This window comes from Bubalus kerabau, chromosome 11, assembly GCF_029407905.1.
Source record: "Bubalus kerabau isolate K-KA32 ecotype Philippines breed swamp buffalo chromosome 11, PCC_UOA_SB_1v2, whole genome shotgun sequence".
NCBI classification, from domain to species: Eukaryota; Metazoa; Chordata; class Mammalia; order Artiodactyla; family Bovidae; genus Bubalus; species Bubalus kerabau.
The window spans coordinates 28051522-28074243 of record NC_073634.1 but is presented as its reverse complement, the minus strand read 5'-3'; the positions used below and the strand labels follow the sequence as shown (position 1 = coordinate 28074243).

At 39.2% G+C, this 22722-nt stretch overlaps 1 protein-coding gene across 6 annotated transcripts in view; it reads right to left on the bottom strand.

Annotated features, from left to right (window-relative positions):
- MTA3 (metastasis associated 1 family member 3) overlaps positions 1-22722 on the bottom strand; it is a 195084-nt gene that overhangs the window by 9319 nt on the left and 163043 nt on the right. For 3 of the 6 annotated variants that reach the window (XM_055539928.1, XM_055539930.1, XM_055539932.1), the window contains exons 10-14: positions 13480-13554; positions 11570-11628; positions 6783-6907; positions 3912-4063; positions 2540-2872 (exon numbers count right to left, since the gene is read on the bottom strand). In XM_055539928.1, coding sequence (XP_055395903.1) covers positions 2627-2872; positions 3912-4063; positions 6783-6907; positions 11570-11628; positions 13480-13554 — 657 coding nt within the window. In that variant the 3' untranslated portion in view covers positions 2540-2626. Of the gene's footprint in view, positions 1-2539; positions 2873-3911; positions 4064-6782; positions 6908-11569; positions 11629-13479; positions 13555-22722 lie in introns of those variants that run through there. The other 3 variants (XM_055539929.1, XM_055539931.1, XM_055539933.1) reach the window with 2 other exon arrangements.

The following is a 22722-nucleotide window of genomic DNA, read 5'->3' as shown; positions in this document are numbered from 1 at the left end:
CGAGAATTTATCTATTCGGCTCCCTTCTTCCCTCTTGCACCATCTGTCGCCCCATAAACTCTGGCTATGACGCTGCTGCAGCGCTGCTGCCAGGCCAGAAGCCACAGCACCAACCTCCGCAGCTCTTACAAGAGGAAGACTCTCAAGTTCACAGGGAAAACGAGTTTCCTTTTCCAGTATTATGAAGAATTATACTAAACATATAAATTGGAGCTCTTGATCCATCAATACCTTTAGAATTATTAACTTTCACCTGATCTGAAAGTGCATTCATACTGCATCATAGTGACTTAACTTTTATGGGGAGGGACAGGGTCACCACTACCTTTGAGAAACCAAGGAAAGCTTATATAAAAAAATAATAATATAGCTTTACCCTCCCTCTGGACCACAAACATGGTTGTGTACAGACATCAGGTTATTAACACCTAATCTTACTAACAAGCCAAGATCAAAGAAATCTGCTAAACAGGCTGTAACAAGGTACACATATGAGAAGATGATGCAAGAAGCAATCAGATGCTAGGAAGAATTCATTAGCTGCTTGCTGGTTGCGGGGACCAGGACTGAGAACACGGCTGGTGAAACTTTTACATTTTAAGTTGCAAGGTAAAATTATTCTGAGAATCTGATTCTATAAACTTGATCAATGAAGCTAACTACAAAATAAAATATGCCCCTTGAATCTCATCACAACAAACGCCTCTTTTCTTTTATTATGCTCATCATCATTATGATAGCTACATTTGTAGCTAGCAAGACTGAATGTGTTGAAAATGTGAGTAATAAAATGATGTGTTATATACTAATACATATGGTATATAATTATGAAAAGGTAGCCAAACTGGACAAATAGAATACTCCACCACAAATTCAGACACTAGCTTGTAAAAATTAAATGTTTTTCAGAAAATTCACCCAAAAGACTTTAAAATTCATTTATAGCTTGTTAAATCTTCTAATTTGTTATGAAACACTGAATTTCCAGAATATTATATAACTGTAAAGGATTTGTGGGAAACTGAGAAGTTTACAAATTGGCAATATTGGAAATGTAATACAGGTGATTTAATCTTGACCCTTTTTAGTGGCACGGGCTTTCAACTGCAACAAATCAAAATGAGGTGACAGAAAAAAACATACTTCACTGAAGAATCATCAAAATAAAGACAATTTGCAAATTAACTCAGAAATTAACAGAAGCTTAATCAGAAAAAGCTTCCTCAGAAGTCAATTAAGTTGGTGATGGTTTCTTTTCCATTCATAGAAACAAAGATGATCCTGGAGCCTGGCCAATTTTAATGGGAGAATTTCATTCATTTTCTTTCTTGTAACATTTTTTATTCCTTATATTTAAGAAATTATTTATAAAAGTATGTCTTTTAAATCAGCTAAGCAGTTTAGGTAGATGTAAATATTTTCTAGTTTCTTAAAATGGTAAGAAAATGATAATGTAAATGCATGAACTCAGAAAACTAGCACAAAAATAGCACGAAACATCAGTATATATGCCTACATTCTCAAATACACGAGTCTCATGTAGCTAGGTTTGCCCTCCATGGGATGCAGAGACTACTTCCAATTTCTACTCCCTTTACAAAGCACTCTTGTTCTTTTAAAGCTTTTACCTGTATGTTTTAAAGCCTTTCAACTATTCTGCTAAAAATTATCTTCAGGAACAAAAACCACTTTTCAATCATCACTCCTTTTACAGATACCTTCTTTAAATCAAAACGGAATGCCTCATAATAATAAATTTTTCACGATAAAATATCTACAGAATTTAAGATTTCCCATCTATTAAGCCACACAGCAAGTTTTCTTATCCCATAGGGGAAAAAACTTGCATGGCTCTAACATGCTAACCAGGAATGTAACTAAAAGTAACAAGGCTAGAATCAGAGCTCACAGACAAATTATGGACACGTTTAGGGGTACATGGTAATATGAGAACAACCTGCAATTCACTGGAACATATGACATTTGTTCTAACAACAACAAACATAAGCAAGACTGAATGTGTTGAAAATGTGAGTAATCAAATGATGTGTTATATACTAATACATATGGTATATAATTATGAAATGGAAGCCAAACTGGACAAATAGAATGCTCAACCACAAATTCAGACACTAGCTTGTAAAAATTAAATGTTTTTCAGAAAATTCACCCAAAAGACTTTAAAATTCATTTATAGCTTGTTAAATCTTCTAATTTGTTATGAAACACTGAATTTCCAGAATATTATATAACTGTAAAGGGTTTTTGGGAAACTGAGAAGTTTATAAAGACATACAATTTCTCATTAGTGCAAATTGGCAAGCTTTATTCTAGGTTAGGGGTAAAGGTGCTTCCCCACTAAGGGCTTTTCCGCAGCTCCATCACAAAATCCCACTGGGTGGGATCGCCTCCCGCCTATCTTTTGCTGAGCACTACTTTCTCACAAAGACTGCAGAAGTTTCAATGTTTCCTTTTCAGGTTGGCGTGATACAAATGGCAGCAGACAAAACAATGTTAAAAAAAAAAACAAATAAAAGGCTGCACACAAGAACTTATGTTTATTGCAAACAAAAATAAAAACAGAGAGAGGGAAGAGAGAAGATGGTCAGAAGCACAACATATAAGGTTAAGAATTTAAAAGCATCTTACATTCTGCCCTAATGGCAGCATAATTAATAGGAACAAACGGCCGTCTTGCTGCCTGCCGCAGCCGGAGGGTATTTTTGCAGACCTGCCGAGCAAATTTTGTGAAATATGTAGTGTGAAGGAAGAAAGCTTGACGGGTCTTCACTGCAGACTTCGGGCTCCCAGTGTTTCGGACTGGCATCCCCTGCATGGCCTGGCGAGACATATGACTTCTAACTCGCGGGTCCTGTAAATCAGACACCAACAGATGTGTGAAGACCAGAATGTGTCACATACATACTCCTTGCACTCTGCTCAAAGAAAAGGGCAAGTTTTACGTCTTTCACTGAAGAATATGACTTAATACAGGGGGAGAGCGTTTTAAAGTGTGTCCTTTGGAGTAGGAGGTGGGGATTAGAGAAGGAACCTGGGTGGAAGTGGGTGTCTGTGATCCTACTCTTTTTCCTCCTAAACTGACCTTAGCAATCCCAAATCATATTCACAACAGTCAGAAATCGCCAGAAGTAACATTATTATTATTTTAATATTGAAGTGTGTTAGTCGCTCAGTTGTGTCCAACTCCTTGTGACCCCACGGACTAGCCCACCAGGCTCCTCTGGCCATGGAATGCTCCAGGCAAGAATACTGGAGTGGGTAGCCATTCCCTTCTCCAGGGGATCTTCCTGACCCAGGAAGTGAACCCAGGTCTCCTGCATTACAGCGGATTCATTACCATCAGGGAAGTCCAAAATATTGAAGTGAGGGTCCTTAAATCTTGCTAGTTCTCAATAGGTAAATACCTATTATCTGCCATCTATGAGAATTTTACCAAATCATATTTAAACTGTTGTTCACCCCAAGATTGAGTCCATGCTTTCCTGTTTTACCTATGATAGCTCAGGAACAGGAAGAATGCTCAGTTTGTATTTATTACTTTATGCAATAAAGCATATTTTCAACATGCTAAAGGTTGCAAACTGTTTCCAAAAAAGCCATTAAAACCAATATTTAACTTGTAGGCTCTCTTCTCATGCTAACACATCCCACACACATTGTTCTTCTTCTGTCTGAATAATCAATCTCTCAAGACCAATATTTTGAATACCTGAAAAAACTAGATTTGTCCCTGCCCCTCTCTCCACACCTACCCTAAACATTTCAGTACCATGCTTAGCTTTAATAGCTTTGTTTAAGTTTGCCTGTACTCTACTTCTGTTTGCGAGGAGTGATTCAGGTGCTGAAAAACATGACATTTCTCAACACTAAAAAGACCACTGCTTGTGTACCTCGGTAGCTGGGCTAGGAGGTAACTTCTCCTCTTCCGACTGGGTGGGCATCTTCAGGCCTCCGTATTTTTTCCAATAGAGCCAACAGGTTGCACATAACCTACACTGCATATTAGGTGGGCCCCAAGAATACCACTGATGAGACTGTGTAGCTAAAGATGGAGGAAAAAATAAGTAAAATAAGAATGTGATATAACTTGTAACAGCAATATATATACAGATAAACATTTGAAAAATAGTCCAAAGCCATCTTTAGTTTACAATCTTATTTTTCTTCTCCCAGTTTACCCAGCAAACAGGAACGTCTGATACATGCATGTATTTTTCAAGTCAGAATTCATTCAGCCATTTATTTCTCTGTATATCAAATGCCTGTGACCCTTATTAAGTGCCCTCTATTACACGTTATGCTGCTGAAGGAATTTTTGTTGGTTCATTAAAAACATCCTCTATTGTGTACATTTCTGGAGGTAAGCTATCAGGAAGGTATTAAACTAAATCCTGGTTTCCAAACCTATGGTTCAGAAACTAGCTCCAGGTTTAAGGTGCTTAGAGGGACTCCCACAGATAAAGGTAGAAGTTGGACAGAAATAGGTTATCTGTTTTTCATTCCTTTCTTTTAATCAATAGATAAAATAATTATTTCACTTTGTTTCTCTTTAGAAATGGAATCCGTTTCAAGACTGTAAGTCCCTATCAAGTGAGCACGTGCAGCAGAAATCACAGCACGCTTACGACCTGAGAGCTCAGCTGATTTATTCCTGAGCTGAACACTACAGACCTGTGTTATTTTGCTCTGAAATTTAAATTACTGCCATGTAACAATTTAAGTATTCCCACAATGGATGTGAAATTTAAGACAGAAAACACTGAATATTCTGCCCCTGACCTGCAACGTTGCCTTCATCAGGTTAACATGTTCAAACACCACATCAGGTTATCAACCAACACTTCACAAGACGACGTCAAAAAGGGAGGATACAGTGATCGCTACAGGCATACTACTTCTTATGAAGCCCACCAGGTGTTATTCTGGGGGGACTCCTGGCAAACAGTAACCTAAAAATGTTCCCTCTTGTAATTTAAAACCAAATAGTCAAATAAAGCTGAGTTTTTTTAAACACAAATTTTAAGAATCCTAAATATTAGTCATGGACTTATTTTGGATTCTGAATATAAAATTTCACTTGTATTTAAATACGTATTTTTATCCAAATTAATCATGACATGTCATTTTATTTTTTTATTTTTTGACATGTCATTTTAATATGTCAACAAATGCCTTTCTCTTTATACAATTAACTAAATTCAATTAAAGACTGACAAATAGAAAACACCAAATTCTTTCTATAAAGATAAATTTGGTACATATATTATATTGAAATATAATTATAATAGATAATTTAATACATGGACCTCAAAGATTATAAAATTAAAACTGCTTTTTTGTCATGCACATATAAAAATCGTGGAATAATTATTTAAAGGGATATGAGACTACATATAAGATGAAAGGGGGTTTGTAAAGCAAAAATAAGACACATTAAGCCACTAGCATTTCTTTAGGAGTCTTTCTACTTTCACTTAAATATAAATGAAGTTCAAAAATCTAAGATTTCCCCCAATGCCAAAAGAGCTACACAATCCATGTAAAATTTTGACCAAAAGAATCTAATTTTCCACAAAGTGTTTCCCTTTGCGCTCTCATGGTACAAAAGAATGGTTAGGCATGTGCTGTTTCTATGAAGACAGCAATCTGTCCCGCTCACACCTTTCTTGGTTGTAGGAAAGACAATTACACGATTTGGCTTTAAAAGCCTTTCCTAATGCTGGAGCCTGGCATGGGGCATGGAGCAGAGTCAAAAACGCCCCTCATCCCTGTGGCCTCATGCAGTGGCTACTCTCCCCCTAGGGAGCTGCCGAGAGGCAAAAACTGGGCACCAAGTAGATGTTTTCAGTCCACACTGGTGTCCTTCCCTCTTCCACGCCAGGCTGCTCTGACCGGAAGGACATATGGATGATTTTTAGTCAATATTGTGTCCTTCCTTCTTCCACACCAAGCTGCTCTGACTGGAAGGACATATGGATGATTGTGTCACCATAACCCCGTTTAAGAGACTATATTGTTGTTCGAGGTTTTAAAGAAATATAAAAAATGTATCTGGGACCTCCATGACAGTCCAGTGGTTGAGACTCAGCATCACCACTGCAGAGGACATGGCTTCAACCCCTGGTCAGGGAACTAAGATTCCACATGCAGAGAGGTGCAGCCAAAAAAAAAAAAGTAAAAGTATCGACCACTTAACAGTTCATCTCTCCACCTCAATTTAACATTCAAGGCAAATATAATGCTGCCGGCATCAGGTAGTTTTTTTAACAAGGATAAATACTGATAAATACACTGGGGCCCTGAGACCAAGAGTATCATAAAGCAGCATCTCCCAAGCCAGTGCTCTAAGGGAACTGGTCTGAGGACTATAAATAGCAGTTTCTAGCAGTAAGTCCTTCCTACAAAGTTATGTGGAGCCTTTAATTTGTCAAAATATACTGAGAAACACCAAAAGGTATATTGGTATATTTCACAAGACCATGGTTTGCACAAAGCTAGTAACAGGTCTGAATGCAGCTTAGCCCGCACTGCTGTGGAATACTCAACAAACCCAGGACACCACAGAAGCACATCAAAGGAACCTAACACCTAAATTGAGCGTCCAAGCGGAAGGTAAGGATGGGCATCTATTCACTCTGAGGCTACCGTATCCTGCTCTCCATGCAGGGCTGACTCCCACACCTCCCACCAGAAGCTGCCAGCACAGTCCCTGGGGGAGTCGGAGGTGGAGTGGGGAATAAGCCCTGCTGGAGAAAACTCACCGTAGCAGCTCTCACAGGCTCGCCCGAGGAGAGGGTTTTGTGGCTGGAATGTGGTTCCCACGGCTCCATTCACAGCACCAGGTTTGCCATTGCTGGTGGATATTTGGTTGGGATTTGGTTTGCTGCTTTCAATGAAATATAAAGTGAAGTGATAAAAATGACTTGTGTAACAAAGTAGAAGGCTCTACATTTCATTACTGATTTATCTTAACCACACATAAACATGTGAATGTTTGATGAAGAAGAAATTTAAATGAACCCAAACCATTTATCTTTACAAACCGAGGCTATGTAAAAACCAATCTCATAAGCGTGACACTCACAAAATAAGTAGTCATATCTCTTCCTCACCCAGACATAATTTCCTTAGGATACTGTTTGAAATTTTGGAAGATGCAAGTTATTAAGTATTACTTATCATGACAAAATAATTTCTGGATTAAATAAGTTAGGCAGTGTGCAGTGTTTAGGGAAAACCACTGCCCATTCCTGCTGCTAGAGTGACAGCTGCTGACCCTACGCATTGGCTCTCAAGCGAACTGCACAAAAGCTGCATGTCAACAGTGACACTGTGGATACCAGCTGGGCTTACTGGGAGAGGTAAACGCATTTCAGGAGACTGTGACCACTCATCATTTCTATTATGCTTGAATTTTTATGATGATGATTACAGAGCACTTGAAATTAGAAAAACCAATATACGTATCCAAGGCATTTCTTTTTAAGAGGAAAAAGGTAATATCTATCAGATTTCCAGAAGCCATAATTCCTCAGAATCATGTAGCCTGGACTGTTTTGGTATTTACTGTGCCAACACGGTTCGCTTTTTCCCAGCTGGGGTAGCCTAACTGCCCTGTGTATCAGTCACGCCCAAGAACGCTGTCCACCTAGGTGTACACACTATGTCCTCAAGTACAGTCTTAATTCACCTAACATATATTTATTCAGGGTCCAGTAAAGAAAAGTGCTGACATCAAGCAACTTTCATTCTAGAGGCGCTTTCATGTCTATATGCTGGGCAGAAAATAAACAAAATAAATTAGCAAATTATTTGTTAGTAATGAATGCTGAATGACTACATGTAGACTATATATATTCCCATGGCCAGTGAAGTAAAGAGAGTTCACAACTATTAAGAGAGACATTTGAAGTTTCAGCAGAGAGTAGACTCATGAGTTTCCTTTTTGCTCTTTCTCATTCCCACACTTACATTTACCAGTGAAAGCCTAATATGTAAACTTGACCTGATGACAAATTAAGATTTCTTTCTGCCAGTGATACTGTAACTCTTAAGTGAAACTAACCTCTGTGTGCACTGAAAGCTCTATTCTATAAACAGGGCTATTATTTATACTTATCTGTGCCAGCAATGTATTTTGAAGACAAATTGGTTTTAAAAACACATTTTAAGCCACACAAAAAGTATTTCTCCTCTATAGATTTCAGTTGGAAACATGGCGATTAACAATGACTAAGATTTCCAAGGGTATGTAAAAATCTACTATACACCGACAGAAATGATACCCCTTGAAGTCAAATGGCTGAAATGTCAATTTCAGAAGATTTTCTCTAAATATGAAAATATCTGACATTTAACACAGGGCCAAATATATAGTGTTAAAAGAGACCTAATACAAATTTACAGTTGAGCAGCCTGAAAAAAGCCAGAGAGTAAACACAACTTCAGTTGTTCAAATGAATCTAGAATGTTATGTGGCTGAATAAACCACTGACTTTAATTATAATAATCACAAAATGAAAATGAGTATGCAAAGGTGGAATATAGACAGGTCAACCACTACACATACACTTTTCAAAACCAAGAACCTATAGATTAATTCTCAGGGGACAAATGGTTGATGCTAATGTGACAATTTTAATAAAGTTTTAAAAGCTGCATTATATGAAGCTGCCCTTCCTTTTAGCTAATGCCCAAATCCTTCCTCCCTTCCTTTGTGCTCCAGACTCCAGCCCTCCTGCCCTCTTGAGAACTTTGTACACTTGATTCTCTTTCCTGGACCCAAATTTACCATGGAAACATATCTCTCCTATTAAAAAAACAAAACAAAACAAAAAACTCCATTACTCTATCCAGACTCAACCCTCAACACCAGGAACTTGCCTTTTCAGCCAATTTTCTTGAGAGCTGCCAATCTTCACTGTCACCAACCACCTCCATCTTGCTACTTTCCCTGGCTAGTTTTCACTAGCATTTGACGCTGTTAACCTCTTTCCCTCCTTGAAAGACACCCCTCTCTAGGGCTGTGTGATAATGCACTCACGTGGCTATTCTTTTTTCGGCTATCATACTCTATCTGATATAGAAATTCTAGATTTCCTCAAGTTTGGTCCAAGGCTCTAATTTCTTATTACTCTAAGAAATCTGTAGTTTTAAGAACAATATTCTATGCAAATGAAGCTCAAATTTGGACCTCTAGCCCAGAACTTTCTTCTGAGTTTAAGAACAATATATCTGACAACATACTCAACACCTTTTTGAAGAAAGCAAACTCAAAATGACCCAACCTGGTTCTCTGCTGCAGCTTCTCATCATGGTGAACAGCACAGCAATCCACCTAATTAAGCTAGCCAGAAACCTGGGATTCAACATCTCCCCTCCACCCCTCCATACAAGTCAATCACCTCCAAGTAGCATGCACTGTCCAGGCCACAGGTCTAGGTCAAGTTGTTATCATCTTTCTTCTCCAAGAACTTCATAATTGGTGTCCTTACAGCCACTCCCCTGACTCCCCAAACCATTTTTCAAAATACAGCCAGTCATCTTAAAGCGCATACAAATCTGATCATGACACGTCCTTGTTTCAAATCCAACTCCAGTGTTCATCAGAGGGCTAACCCCTGGCCCCTGCGCACCATACTGGCCTCTCATGGCTCACCACTGTCTTCATATCAGCCACACTGCCTTTCTCTCTGCTCCTTAACTATGTTCTGCCCCTTCCCATCTCATGATTCCATCGGCCTGGAAAGCCCCCATCACCCAGTTACTCTTTTGCCTAGAGTTCACTCAAACTCACCTTCCACAAGGAATCTTCCCTGACAGCATCACCTGAGTGTGGTCCCCAGGATAAGCTCTCACACAAGCTCTTCTTCTCCACCACAGTACTCATCACACTGGGTGACTAGCTGTTTGGCCTCTGTCTCCCCGACACTAGAATGCAGGCTCCAGAAGACCACATGTCTTCCTAACTGATCTACCTCTAGTACTGAACAGAGTGCTTCGCATATAGGAGACTGTCAGGTTCAAACAAGTAAGAGTGAAAAATAACTCTCGGTCCTGTGCTTAGGACTCAGTGCTTTCACTACTGCAGGTGTGGACTCATGTTCGATCCCTGGTGTGTGACAAGCCATGTGGTATGGTCAAAATCCAACTTAATCTACAATCTGTTCTAAAATAATATTTCAGAGTTGATTGGGAAATTGTTCAAAGAACTCAGATTCTTATCCAACTCAACAATACAGATTCATAACTTCTATTGACATATATGATTTACAGAACATGGCTGTTCTGTAAACACTTTATTTACAAAAACTGGTGGCAGGTGAGATTTGACCCACAGACTAGTCTTCAACTTAGATCAAGACTCCAAAGTCAATGCAAAACTGAACAGAAACAATTAGCTGTGGCATTCGGTGAATACTAGCTACTTTTCCTGCAATCTGACAGCACTGCAAAGTACGGGAACGCTGGTATGCTTGCTTTTGAAAATCTAAGACACATGAATCACAACACTGTTTCCTTTGGGGAGTTGCTCTTTTACAGATTAGTCAAATAAAACATATAATTTTCTAAAATATTAGAAACTACTCTGCAGAAAGGACATTATAGCTCTGAATAAAAATTATGGACCTTATAAATTACATGTTATCTACCTTGAGAAAGAAGACTAATAAGAAATAAAACAATTCATTTTCTATGAGGCCTACTGTGTATTAAAATACGTATTAATGTTTTGAAATTCAGTAAAGAAAAGACTATGTATACAATAACTGTACTGAACTCAAAAGAGTGAAAAGGTTTGAATCAGTACATAGAATTTTGTAGTGAATTTCATTTTAATCCCCAAAGAAACTAGGATAGCACTATGTACATGGTGCTCAATAAACTAAATCTGCTTGAACAAGTAAACTGTCAAACTTATGACCTCAAAAAAAAAAAAAAAAAGGATAATTCATTTAAAATGTAGCAAATGAAAACTGGCATTCACTTTAATATACAATAATTCCTAAACCCAGAGGATAATGATAGAATGCTAGGCATCTGAAACAATCAAGAACTATTCATTATTTATCCAATATTTACAAAGTTTGGTTCTAATTACGTTCCCTAACTTTCCCCAAACAAACAATGTAAAATCCTCCATAAAATAAAAACATTCCTCAAAAGGGTAATGCACATTACCCAAATAAAATACATTATACAATACAGAAGTCTCAAAAGTTGCTGGCTTTCTGAAACACATTTGTTTCAAAAAATATTTTCATAGGTTAGGTTTCTAATACTTTCCCTGAAGCTTTGATGGCATTTTTGCTCTGGTCCTTTTGTTAGTCAACCTGGGGATTCCCCCATGAGCCATTTTTTTTTTTTTTTCCCTAAAATAAAATCACTGCAATGGCATTATAATGGAAAGCAAATTGTGCTTTGTAGCGGAAGAAAATAAGATACACAAAGAAATTCAAATCTGGCTGAAGATGACAAAAATGTAAATATTTTGTTTTGGATAGAATTAATACCGTGGCAAATATTTTATAGGACTTCCATTACTTACTAAGTTGGGATATACACTTGTTTCAGTTTACTCTCAGCTTCTGCTGCCTTTAGACGTTTCTAATTGAAAAGATAGATGAAATATTTTACACACAATGTCAAAATAATTATTACCACTTCATCTGTCTTAAAAAATTCACAAGAAAATAAAACATTAAAATATAATTCAAAAACTATCTTTTTAAGATGAGTTTTTCTTTCATGCACATGTTCTTAAACTGCAGAAACTTGTAAGAAAAATCACTAGATTCTGAGGTACAGAACAGGTATTACATAAACAGTTTAGACACAAATTTTAAAAATAATGCAATGAGCAACTCCATTTCCCATTCCTCTAGGAGCAGATAAATCAAACTTATAAGTAATCATTTTTACTTTTCACATTTAGTTTCTATTTTATTTCTTTTTTGCCTTTTTGGAAGGGATAAAAAACAAACAATGATCTTTGCTTTTAGAAAATTACTCAGAGATGATTACTTTCCAAAGTCTATGCAAAAGAAAGAGACAGTAACTAAGTCCAATTAAATAAGCATTTACCCTCAGAATCTTGGGAGGTATGCAGTAAACTTTAAAGCTTGACTGAACTCATGTCAGATTTTTAGGTACCAATTAGGAGTCAAATGCAGGGAAAGACATGGTGAAAAGATTATATGATCAAAGCCAGAGACTGATCAACACAACAGAAAATGCAAATAGAGAAAGAAAATAATGTATGGTGGATATTCAAAATTACGACACATCAGAACACAAGGGAAGCCTCCATTTTCTCAATGAGAAGGACATAAAAAAATTTAAGGAGGCAACTTAAAACTTTTAAATAAGGAGTTGAAATTTTTGGAAATAATTTAATTCAAACACATTTCAACCATCCTCGATGCCATCATTGCCGCCATCTCTAGAAACTCTTTTCACTTTGAATAACACAGATTTCCAGAGCACATGGTCCTCACATCTACCTAAGCAGATCCTGGGGGTGGGGTGCAGGGCGCGCATGCAAACTTTATTTGGAAAGTCAACAACAGATGAGAAGATGGCAGACAAATGTTCTAGAGAACCATCTTACTTGGTTTTGGATGCTAGTTTGAAATAAGCACTTTCTGAATTATATATGATGATAACGCTGGACATTTTTCAACAAGCCATGGGTATCTGCTCACTATTCACAACCTCAACAACTCACTAGGGTAATTTTTTTAGTGATCCTTTAAATTGTATTTTTACAGCATGTAACACTTGCCATTGGGTGATCATATGCTTAGGGGAAAAAATGCCTGTTAAATCTGTTTGCCCCTTTGTCTCTACCAGTTCTGACACGGATCTAGAAGAATATAATATACTAGGTCACCTGAGGAAAATATACTTTTCCTCCAAAAGTAGTAATTGAGAGAATTACCTCAATTTGGGACATTTGGGGAAGATTTAAAAAATAAGTTAATCTCTGCTTTTAGAGATAATTTTTTGGGGAAAGTTCTGTATTTATGTACAGTAAACTTTAAATAGTAAAGACATTAAACTAGCAAAGACTAACTGCTACACTTAAGGTCAAACACTTGATATAATCACACAAATGTCCAGGAGGTTTCAGAAGAACTCTTACACATCTGAAGTCATTTCCATCAACTACACCAACAAAGAGATGAAGCACCAGGCACGGGCAAGGAAAATAAAACCTCTCTGGTGGATATTTCCCTGCAATCTTTTCAAAATATTTATCATAATGGAATCCGAAGTAAAGAAAATATTGAGACTAAAATCTTAAAATGATATGCTAAAGATATGAAATTACATAGTTTATAGTGGTCTAAAAAAGATAAAGCAAACAAAACAAACTTAAAGTATACTGCTAAGAAATATTAACGTGTAAACAGCTCATTTAAATGCAACTCTATTGGTAGCAACATGAAAAATTACCTGCTGCACGTATCTGTCAGTAGTTTTCCACATGTAATAATATTCAATGATGCTAGTCAGTGATTTCCAAGGGAGCTGAAAAAATATGTAACATGATAATGAAAACAAGCTACTGCAGGAACTATTTTCCTTTAAAACCACTTCTTAAAAATAATGAGGCAATAACCTACATGGGAGACACATTCTAGTAGAAATGTCTGAGAAAACTGAAATTAATTCTGAGCAAAGGGTCCCCAAACAAGTTCTATTCAGCTAGAGATGATTGACACAACACATTTCTCAGCCCCTATTTTGTTTAAAATTATAAACCTTATGACTGATAACATTTTTCTCGAGCTATGGGTGGGGTTGAAGTATAATTTTTAGAAATAGTATTTTGAAGTCTCGCCCGAGTTCTTTAACTTTCAAAGATGACATCCACAGCTAGGGGTCACTGGTCTGCAGCGTAGTACTTCTCACCTTTTCAAAAACTGCTCTACTTTAATCTATTTTGTTGTAAATAAAATGAAAACCTAAGTCTCCGAAAAACAGCCAAGTGTGGTACATATCAGAAAAGTAGGAAGCTTGTCTGCTATTTTCCATAATTATTCAAAAATCGCCAAATGAGCTTCTACTTATGATACCCAAGATGGAAGAAAATATTTCGTATGTCCCTCTGTAAAGGGAGATCTGTTATTCATTCAAGAAGCCAATCAGGGCACTTCAAACAGAATGATAACATTCAATTGTTAGCTGTTGAGGCAGATTTACTGATGGGTGAGTCAGCACCCTCTGACTCTCATCGAGCTTGCTCTAAAGTACCACTGGCTTTAAATAGTTCTTCCCAGACCCCAGTGCAGCTAGGGGTCTGTTTGTGACCTACATGAACACCATTCATGACATTCCTATCACCTCCATATTTAACTCACCGTTTGGCCTGAAGAGAAAAATAAATGGAGTTTACAAAAACGAAATTATTTTTAAGTTAAATTGGGTGGCACCTTCAACAAATGTGGTCTCCTACAGGAACAGATCGGCACAGCTGGCATTTCAATTGCAGTTAAAGCAAATTTAATTTTCTCCAGTTTAACATAAAGCAATCTAATGGAGCTGAAAGGGTCTGAGGGGCAGTGTTAAGGAGCTGACTACAGCAAAACCCTAGGCATAGTCTCCTAGGGTTTTAAGCAAAGCAAGACTTCTTATCTCCTAGTTATTCTTTTGGGAAACAGCCCCTGGCATGCAGTTTACCTGGTAGTCTGAAAAAAGAAAACCAAGTGACCATGAAACCCAAGCTTCCTCATGAGCCAGATTTTATCTAAGTCATAAAGTCCTAATCAGCTGTGCTCAGCACCACCACGCTCTCATCAAGAAGTGCAGGTCATGTCTGTGTCTACTCCTGATGAAGTATCGTCTCTCCCTCAACCCTCACTCTGGCTTCATGGGAGTTCCCTATGATATGCCAACTGAAGAGGAAAAAATCCAAATGCAACAGATGGCTCCGCATGATGCTGGCACCAACTGGAATCAGACTCTGTAGCATTTCAGCCCCAAGCAGGAGTGACTGAAGCACAGTGAAGAGGGGAGACCCTTGTGGAGGGCAGACCATTAGAGTAGACATCTGATGTTGTACTTTGAATTGAAAGAGAGATGGCCAGAGGTACTAATCTACATCTACCTGTGGACAACGGTCATTTCTTTGACACAACGATCAGGGACTTGAAAGGAATCAGATTAGAGGACTGGTTGCGATGAGGCTTGGAAAAGAGATCTGTGGGACAGACACCTGGAGGGGGTCTGGCTGTGAGGATATTTGAGTCTCTGTGCTCACAAAGGTCCTCTGCACCGGAGGTTTCTCATTCATCTGCTGCTCATTCATCTCATCCATCATCGGCCAAGATGATCCCCTCTATGGCTGCCAGCCAGCCTCTTTCCCTAGACACCCAATGACTGCTCAAAGGACACAAACAAAATAGACACACACGCGGAAGCCACCACAGGGATCTCTCTTACCAATTCTGATCTTCCTCCAAGTGTCTAACCTGCAAGGAACAAAGTACACAGGGCCTCCAGCATGGGACCATTCCCAGTAAAACGTCCGCTAGATTAGACTCTCAGCATCCTAGAATAGCAGTTATCTGTTCTTACTGAATGGACAATTATTCTAGATATGATTTCCCTTTTTTGCTTGAAATGCATTGGCTAGTAATACCATACACAGACTTACGAATGACTGATTTCCACAGAACACTGCCTTTATCCCGGGACTCAGAACCTGCAGGAGTGAAGGTTTGGGTCACCCCACCAGCCTAGATGAACTCTGATCGTCTAAGATACTGTGTTGACCTTTCTTTCAAATAGCAGAGGGTGCGGGCTGCATCCAAACCTAGGTCTCTAGTCTTCCCAGAGATTTTATGAGAACTTAATATCCTATATGCCTTTTGGCTTAAATCAGATACAGTGAATTGTGTACTTAGCAACTAAGAAACCTAATATAACCAAAATATCTATCTTTTCTTCTAAACTGGGTGAGGTTGAGTTTCCCTCACTTCTAATCAAGAGTACTCTGATACAAAACTCTGTCAGGGGAGGCGGAGGGGGAGGTGTTCTATTTTGAATGACACCTAAGGCATTAGAAAGCGTTTCACAAAGGGAGAAAGGAAGACTAGAGAAACATCTATATTTCATTCCTTGCTCAGTGTAATTATTTTCCTTCTGCACCGACTTCCCTTTCTATTTTTATATAAGGTCTGTTGTTGGTGGTGTGTTTTTACCTTGATAATTTAACGCAGAAGTTACAAGTTATAAAGACAGGGCTGTGGCTAAAACCAGAAGAGGAATAAACATCAGAGACGGATGCTGCGACATTAAGTTTAAGCCTCCTCATTTAGGGACAGTACCATGTTTTCTAATAATTCAGGGATAATTGGTGTTATTTGGTTGCTAAGTTGTGTTTGACTCTTTTGTGACCCTGTGGACTGTTAGCCAGCATCTGTGCTGACCTTTCTTTCAAACAGCAGAGGGCATGGGCACATCCAAACCTAGGTCTCTAGTCTCCCAGAGACTTTATGAGAACTTGATATTCTATGTGCCTTTCGGCTTAAATCAGATGTAGTGAATTGTGTACTTAGCAACTAAGAATCCTAATATAACCAAAATACCTATCTTTTATTCTAAACTAGGTGAGGTTGAGTTTCCCTCACTTATAATCAAAAATACTCTAATAATAAACTCGGTAAAAAGTAGTGTTCTAAGAATAGAGCCAAGATACATGGCGCTTACTGACAGAGTCAGGGTAGAAGAGAATCAAGCAAGATGGGTGGGTAGAGGCAGCAGACACGATGGGGGGCTGGGGGGATTCCTGCTGGAGGGTCGCCGTTGTGGGGTCAGGTAGGTTTGTTGGCTTCAGAAGTCCTGGCTGTGAAGCATCGAAACATGGATCCCTGGCTCTTCTGGAGGTTAGCTTTCTGACAACCTTTAATAAATTTCTTCCTCCTCAAATGGCCTCACTCAAATGGAGTCTACTGTCTCTAATTATGACTTGCTTGCTATCCTTTCCAACTTCCTGCTAGTTCACTTTCTTATGCTACCAAGGTTAGAAATCCAAACATGGCATTTCTAAGAACCCCCTGTGATTCATTTTTGCCAGTCAGATGTATAACACAAGTTCAGAAGTAAATTAAACAGGCACAGTATGGATGGTGCATAGCAAGGGATCCATCTTGCTGCAGCAAAAGCAGGAGGCACAGAATTGTTCTAGACCCCATGACCCTGCCAGAGGTTTCCTGATCTCAAGATCGTGGCTACAGCAGTGTGACCCTGGCTCAGACGTTAACCCAGCAGCTTCTCGATTCCCATAGAGGGCAGAGCTAACAGCTCACTTGGGGATCGTTTCTGTGGGATTATTCTGAGATCCAGCTTGAGCCTACTTCTCCAACCCTATCAATGATTTTAAGTATCTAATTTCTAAAATTAAACACCATTCAGTTTAAAACAGCTCTTATAATTTTGTTATCTGCAACTGAAGTTTAAATGATACAATAGCCAGGAAATACCCTTCAATGAAAAGAGTTTCTATGGCAAAGTTAAATTCCCAAGCCATTGTGAAGAGAGATAGGACTCATTAAATATTTTTACTTTGGCAGCAAATAAAAGAAACAAGTGGTGAACAAAACTAAAGGTAAGAACAACAAAAAACTTACCAAACTATTAAAGGTCAATAGAGGGCTAGAACAACCATTTAGCATCTGTGGAAGGGGAATTCAAACACATTTGCCACAGATCTCCATAAGCTGTTCATGAGAAAGAACCAAGCCAGAGCAGGAAGCCTGAGAAACCCCCATTGGTGGCGGTGGAAATTTGAATCACACAAAGAAACGAGGAGGGGCAGAAATGGTGAATTTTTAAAAATAAGTAACAATAAGTAAATACATATTGGGGGATTAATCTCTTTTAAAAAATCACTGACTAAAGCAAGAAACAGTAATAATTCACTGTGGAACTTAGAACACGGAGTAAAATGCATGACAACAAAAGCACAAGACTGGGAAAGAGGAACTGGAAGGGCACTGTGTCATGGCTCTTCCGATCTACGCAATCTAGGCAGTATTTATTTGAAGGTAAACTGTGGTACATTAAAGATATATATTGTAAACCACTAAACAAAAGTTTAATTAGTAAGCCAAGCCACTAGTAGAGATAAAATGGGAGTCATAAAAAAATTATTAAAAAAAGGAAAAGAACAATGGGACAAATGGAAAACTCACATTAAAATGATGGATTTAAATGGTTAATTACATTATTAACAAATTATATTAAAGGCAAGTGGTCTAACACTTGAAGTAAAAGGCAGAGATTGTTAGATTGGTTTGGGGGAAAAAAGTAAAATGGATGAAAACAAAATATATCATGTAAACAACAAAGCTGGAATGGTTATATTAATAGGAGAAAAATCAGATTTTGCCACAAGGAATATTATCCCAGGGAAAAAGAAGCATAATGTAAACAGTAAAAGGTCGATTCATCCCGAGAACGTAACAATCCTAAATGTGTATGTGTGTAACAGAGAGTCAACAAATTTAAAGCAAAAACCTAATACAATTCATGTCAATGCATGGCAAAAACCACTACAATATTGTAAAGTAATTAGCCTCCAATTAAAATAAATAAATTAATTAAAAAAATTTTAGAAAAATCTACAGCTCTATCTACAGGCTTTTAATACTACTCTCAACAAGTAATAGAACTCTCCAGAAGACTTGAACAACACTATTAATAAGCCTGACCCAAGTAACATTTATAGAATATTATACCTAACAGCAAAATACCTATTCTTTTCAGGAGCACACGGTGCAGTCACCATATACTATATATACTACATACTACAAACACACCATATACTAAGGCAGAGTTAATCAAATCTTCAAAATGTAGAGTTTGTGTCTGTGTTTAACAAAGTATGCTTTCTGAAAACAACAGAATTAAACTGGAATGCATAACCAAAAATATATATGGGAGGAAAAAACCCTACAAGTATGTGGAACTTACTTCTAAATAACCCATGGATCAAAAAGGAAACCATAAGGGAAAATGAAGAAATGAAGCTGAATGTACACTTGATCAAACTTTCTAAGATGAAGCTAAATGTAACAGTGCAGAGGGAACTGGCACACCCCCTTTCTCCATCAGATATCCGGCAGAAAGAACGGGGACAGAGCAAGCCGCTGCCCAGGGCTGGTGGTGTGGGTGTGCACAGTGGCGATCTGCTGCCGCTGGCGAAGACAGCCCCTTGCTTCCCAGATCCTTCACTCATACAAAGCAAAGCATCTGCCACAGGAGATGGACTAGAAACTGTCCCATCCCCTCGTTCCAGGCAACATGTAGCGGCCAGTGGAGGGGGACTGGAAATGTGCTCACATCCAAGAACCCCTGCTAACAAAAGGCTGCACAAGGCAGAGACTGGTTGCCACGAGAGAGCTGGAGAAAGAGCAGAACTGTTGTGGGAGCACCACCGCTGAAACACGGGCACAGGACTGGGCAGGAAAAGGACAGCGAAGAAACCCCAAGCCCTTACCATGGACCACCAACACCACTCTACCACAGGGGGAAGGGCAAAAAGGCAGAGACAGGCTCTACAGTGCAAGGCCTGCCGAGGACGGGACAGGCACACTGAAAAATTAAACTCTCTGCTTTCCAGGCCCCACATTACTAAGCTGCCTCAGTCGTGTCCAATTCTTTATGACCCTCTGGACTGTAGCCCGCCAGACTCCTCAGTCCCTGGGATTCTCCAGGCAAGAGTACTGGCGTGGGTTGCCATTTCTTTCTCCAGGGGATCCTCCTGACCCAGGGATGAAACCCATGTCTCTTATGTCTCCTGCACTGGCAGGCGGGTTCTTTACCACTAGTGCCACCTGGGAAGCCCAGGCCCCACATTAAGCACAAGTAAGACTTTGAAGTCTGTGGATGTTCAGTTCACCCCCATTCACCCTTCCAGTGAGGGAGAGACTAACCCTCAAACAGTGGAAGGTGGCCAGACATACAAACGTGACACCAGAGACAAATGAGACTGACAGCAGTTACTCACACTCACAGCCCAGGGGAAGAGGACACTGTACAAGATGAAGGGGAGCAACTGGGACATGGCACCGCATTCCATGTAACAAGAGGGTGAGATATGCCTGGTTCCAGAAGAAGGTTCCCACAGAAGGATGTGATTGGCTTGTGTCAATAATTCTGCCTGCTGGCAGGGAAATGAAACCCATTAGGTTGAAGGCTGGGGGTGGGGTGCTAGGTGCCCTAGCCATATGAGGCGCATGAGCCACATGGCCCTCACCCTTTCCTGCTGGGTGGGGGACATATCTGGCAAGGAAGGGGAAATCCAGTTAAGCTTTTGGGGTTCTTTGGAGTTCAAAGATGGTACATGAAATATTAGGCCTTGCAGTACAGTAGTATACTGAAGGCAGCCAAATAGTAAGGAAATCCAAACCTAGGCAATAAGAGACTACATTAATACACTAAAGGATCTGGTTGAAAAGGTAGACAATACACACGAATGGACAGGGAATTTATACAAAGACAAAAAGCATAAAAATAAAATGTGAATGTTAGGAATATATGGCACTGTATGTGAAGACTTTCTTTAACAAGTTTATCAGTATACTGGACATAGCCAAGAAAAGAATTAGTATACTAGAAGACAGATCAACACAAACTATACAAACTAACATAGAGACAGCAAAGCTCAGCTCTAGGAAACTCAGTGAACTACAGGGACAGTGAGTATACAGAAAAGCCTACCAAGGGCACAGTGCAGCAGCAAACCCTGCTACGAACCCAAAGTGGAGAGACAGTCTTCCGCACAAGGAAAAAGAAACATTTACATACATAGGAACTTCTCATCAGATGCTATGTAAGCCAGATAGAGAGACATCTTCAGAATACTTAAAGAGAAAAAAAAAATTAATATCTTTTCAAAAGGGACAGTACAGTTTTTCAAACAAAGTGGAAGTCAATTCTCGGTCAAACCTGAATTCACTGTCAGCCTAAAGTATACTACTAAATAAATGATTACATTAGAAGAAAAGTTTCAAAGTAATGACCTAAACTCCAAGCTTACAAAAACAAAAAACCAAAAAAACAAAACAAAACAAAAAACACTAGGAAAACACAAAGAACATAAGTCCAGAGCAAGCTGAAGGAAAGAAATAATAAACAGAAAAGCAGAAATCAATGGAACAGAAAACAGAAAAATCAATCAAATCAAAAACTGGTTCTTTGTAAAGATCAATAAAATTGACAACCTTCCTGGCCAAACCAAAGATGAAAAAAGAAGAGCTAAATTACCAGTATCAGCAATCTGAGAGGGGACATCATTACAAATCCATCCCACAGAACTTACAAGTATAATAAAATTATGAGCAACTTTATGACAACAAACTAGACAAAATGGACAGGGAGAGAGAGACGCCGGAAAGAGAGAGGAGGATGCACCAGTCTTGGTACAATAATTAGACAGTTATCAACAAGTCAAACTTGCCCTGGGAAAATACAAGACTCAAATAAGAACCTGCAACAATACAGTGTAGCTAAAAGTGGAGAATAACTGCACAGGAAGGATCACTGAGGAGATGGAGTTCAGCTGAGACACCCAGAAATGGCCAAGAACAACGAAGGGTGAAGGACGTCAGCGTAAGCCACACGGCGGATACCACTGTGGTCCCCAGCAGCTTGCTCTGTAGAGAAGACTGACAGCCGTGGTCACTGAGGACTCAGCAGCCGCTCAGCAGTGTGGAATGCGGGCAGCTTGCACACTAGAGGATTCTGTAGTGTTTGCTGGAGTGAACCCCAGCAGCCTCCTCTGCAGAGAAAGCTGGCACCTTCTGCCACCAAGGTAATAACCAAGAGCCACTGCTGCTGCTAGCCTCCCAGGAGACATGCACATCCCAGGCGCCCGGCTCCTCCGCATGAGCTCACATCCCACGCACCAGAACACAGGCTTCAGTCTCTTTGTGAGCACACACTCCACCCCCAGCTTCAGTGAGCCAAGCATGCCCCCACCTCAGGCACCACTGCCACCACGGAGGCACTCCAAAGCCAGACTCAGAACCAAGAGGGAGCCCCTTGCCCGTGACATGCACTGTGGGAAAAAGAGCAATCAGGAGGTCCCCGACAGCCCTCTCTGCTGCTGCAGACACCTTCACCCTTGGCTGCTGCAATCTTTACTGACATTGACACCTGCAATCTTCTGACTCAGCTCATGGGGCTGAATGTGTACTACACCAATGGGCCTTCCCAAGAGCTGGAGCTAATACACACCGCTCACCTGGTGCCCCTGCACCCACTGCCCGCTAAAACCAGTCTGTAAAGTCTGTTGTATCTGCTCAATCAAACGCACAGACATCAACACAAAGCTATGAGAAACTCGAAAACTTAAAGTAACATGACATCCCCGAAGGAACAGTAATTTTCTAAGAAACTAACCCCAAAGAAATAGAGATCTAGGATTCCATGACCAAGAATTTAGAAGAACTGTTCTAAAGAAGTTGAGTGAGGTGTAAGAAAAATACAGATAGAAAATTCAATAAAATTAGGAAAACAATGTACAAACAAAACAAGAAGTTCAACAGAAAGAAATCATTTGAGAAAAGCCAAACAAATTCTAAAGCTGAAGAATACAATGAATTAAATGAAAAATACAACGATGATCATCAACAACAGACTCAATCAAGCAGAAAAATCTGTGAACTCAAAGACAAGTCATTAGAAATT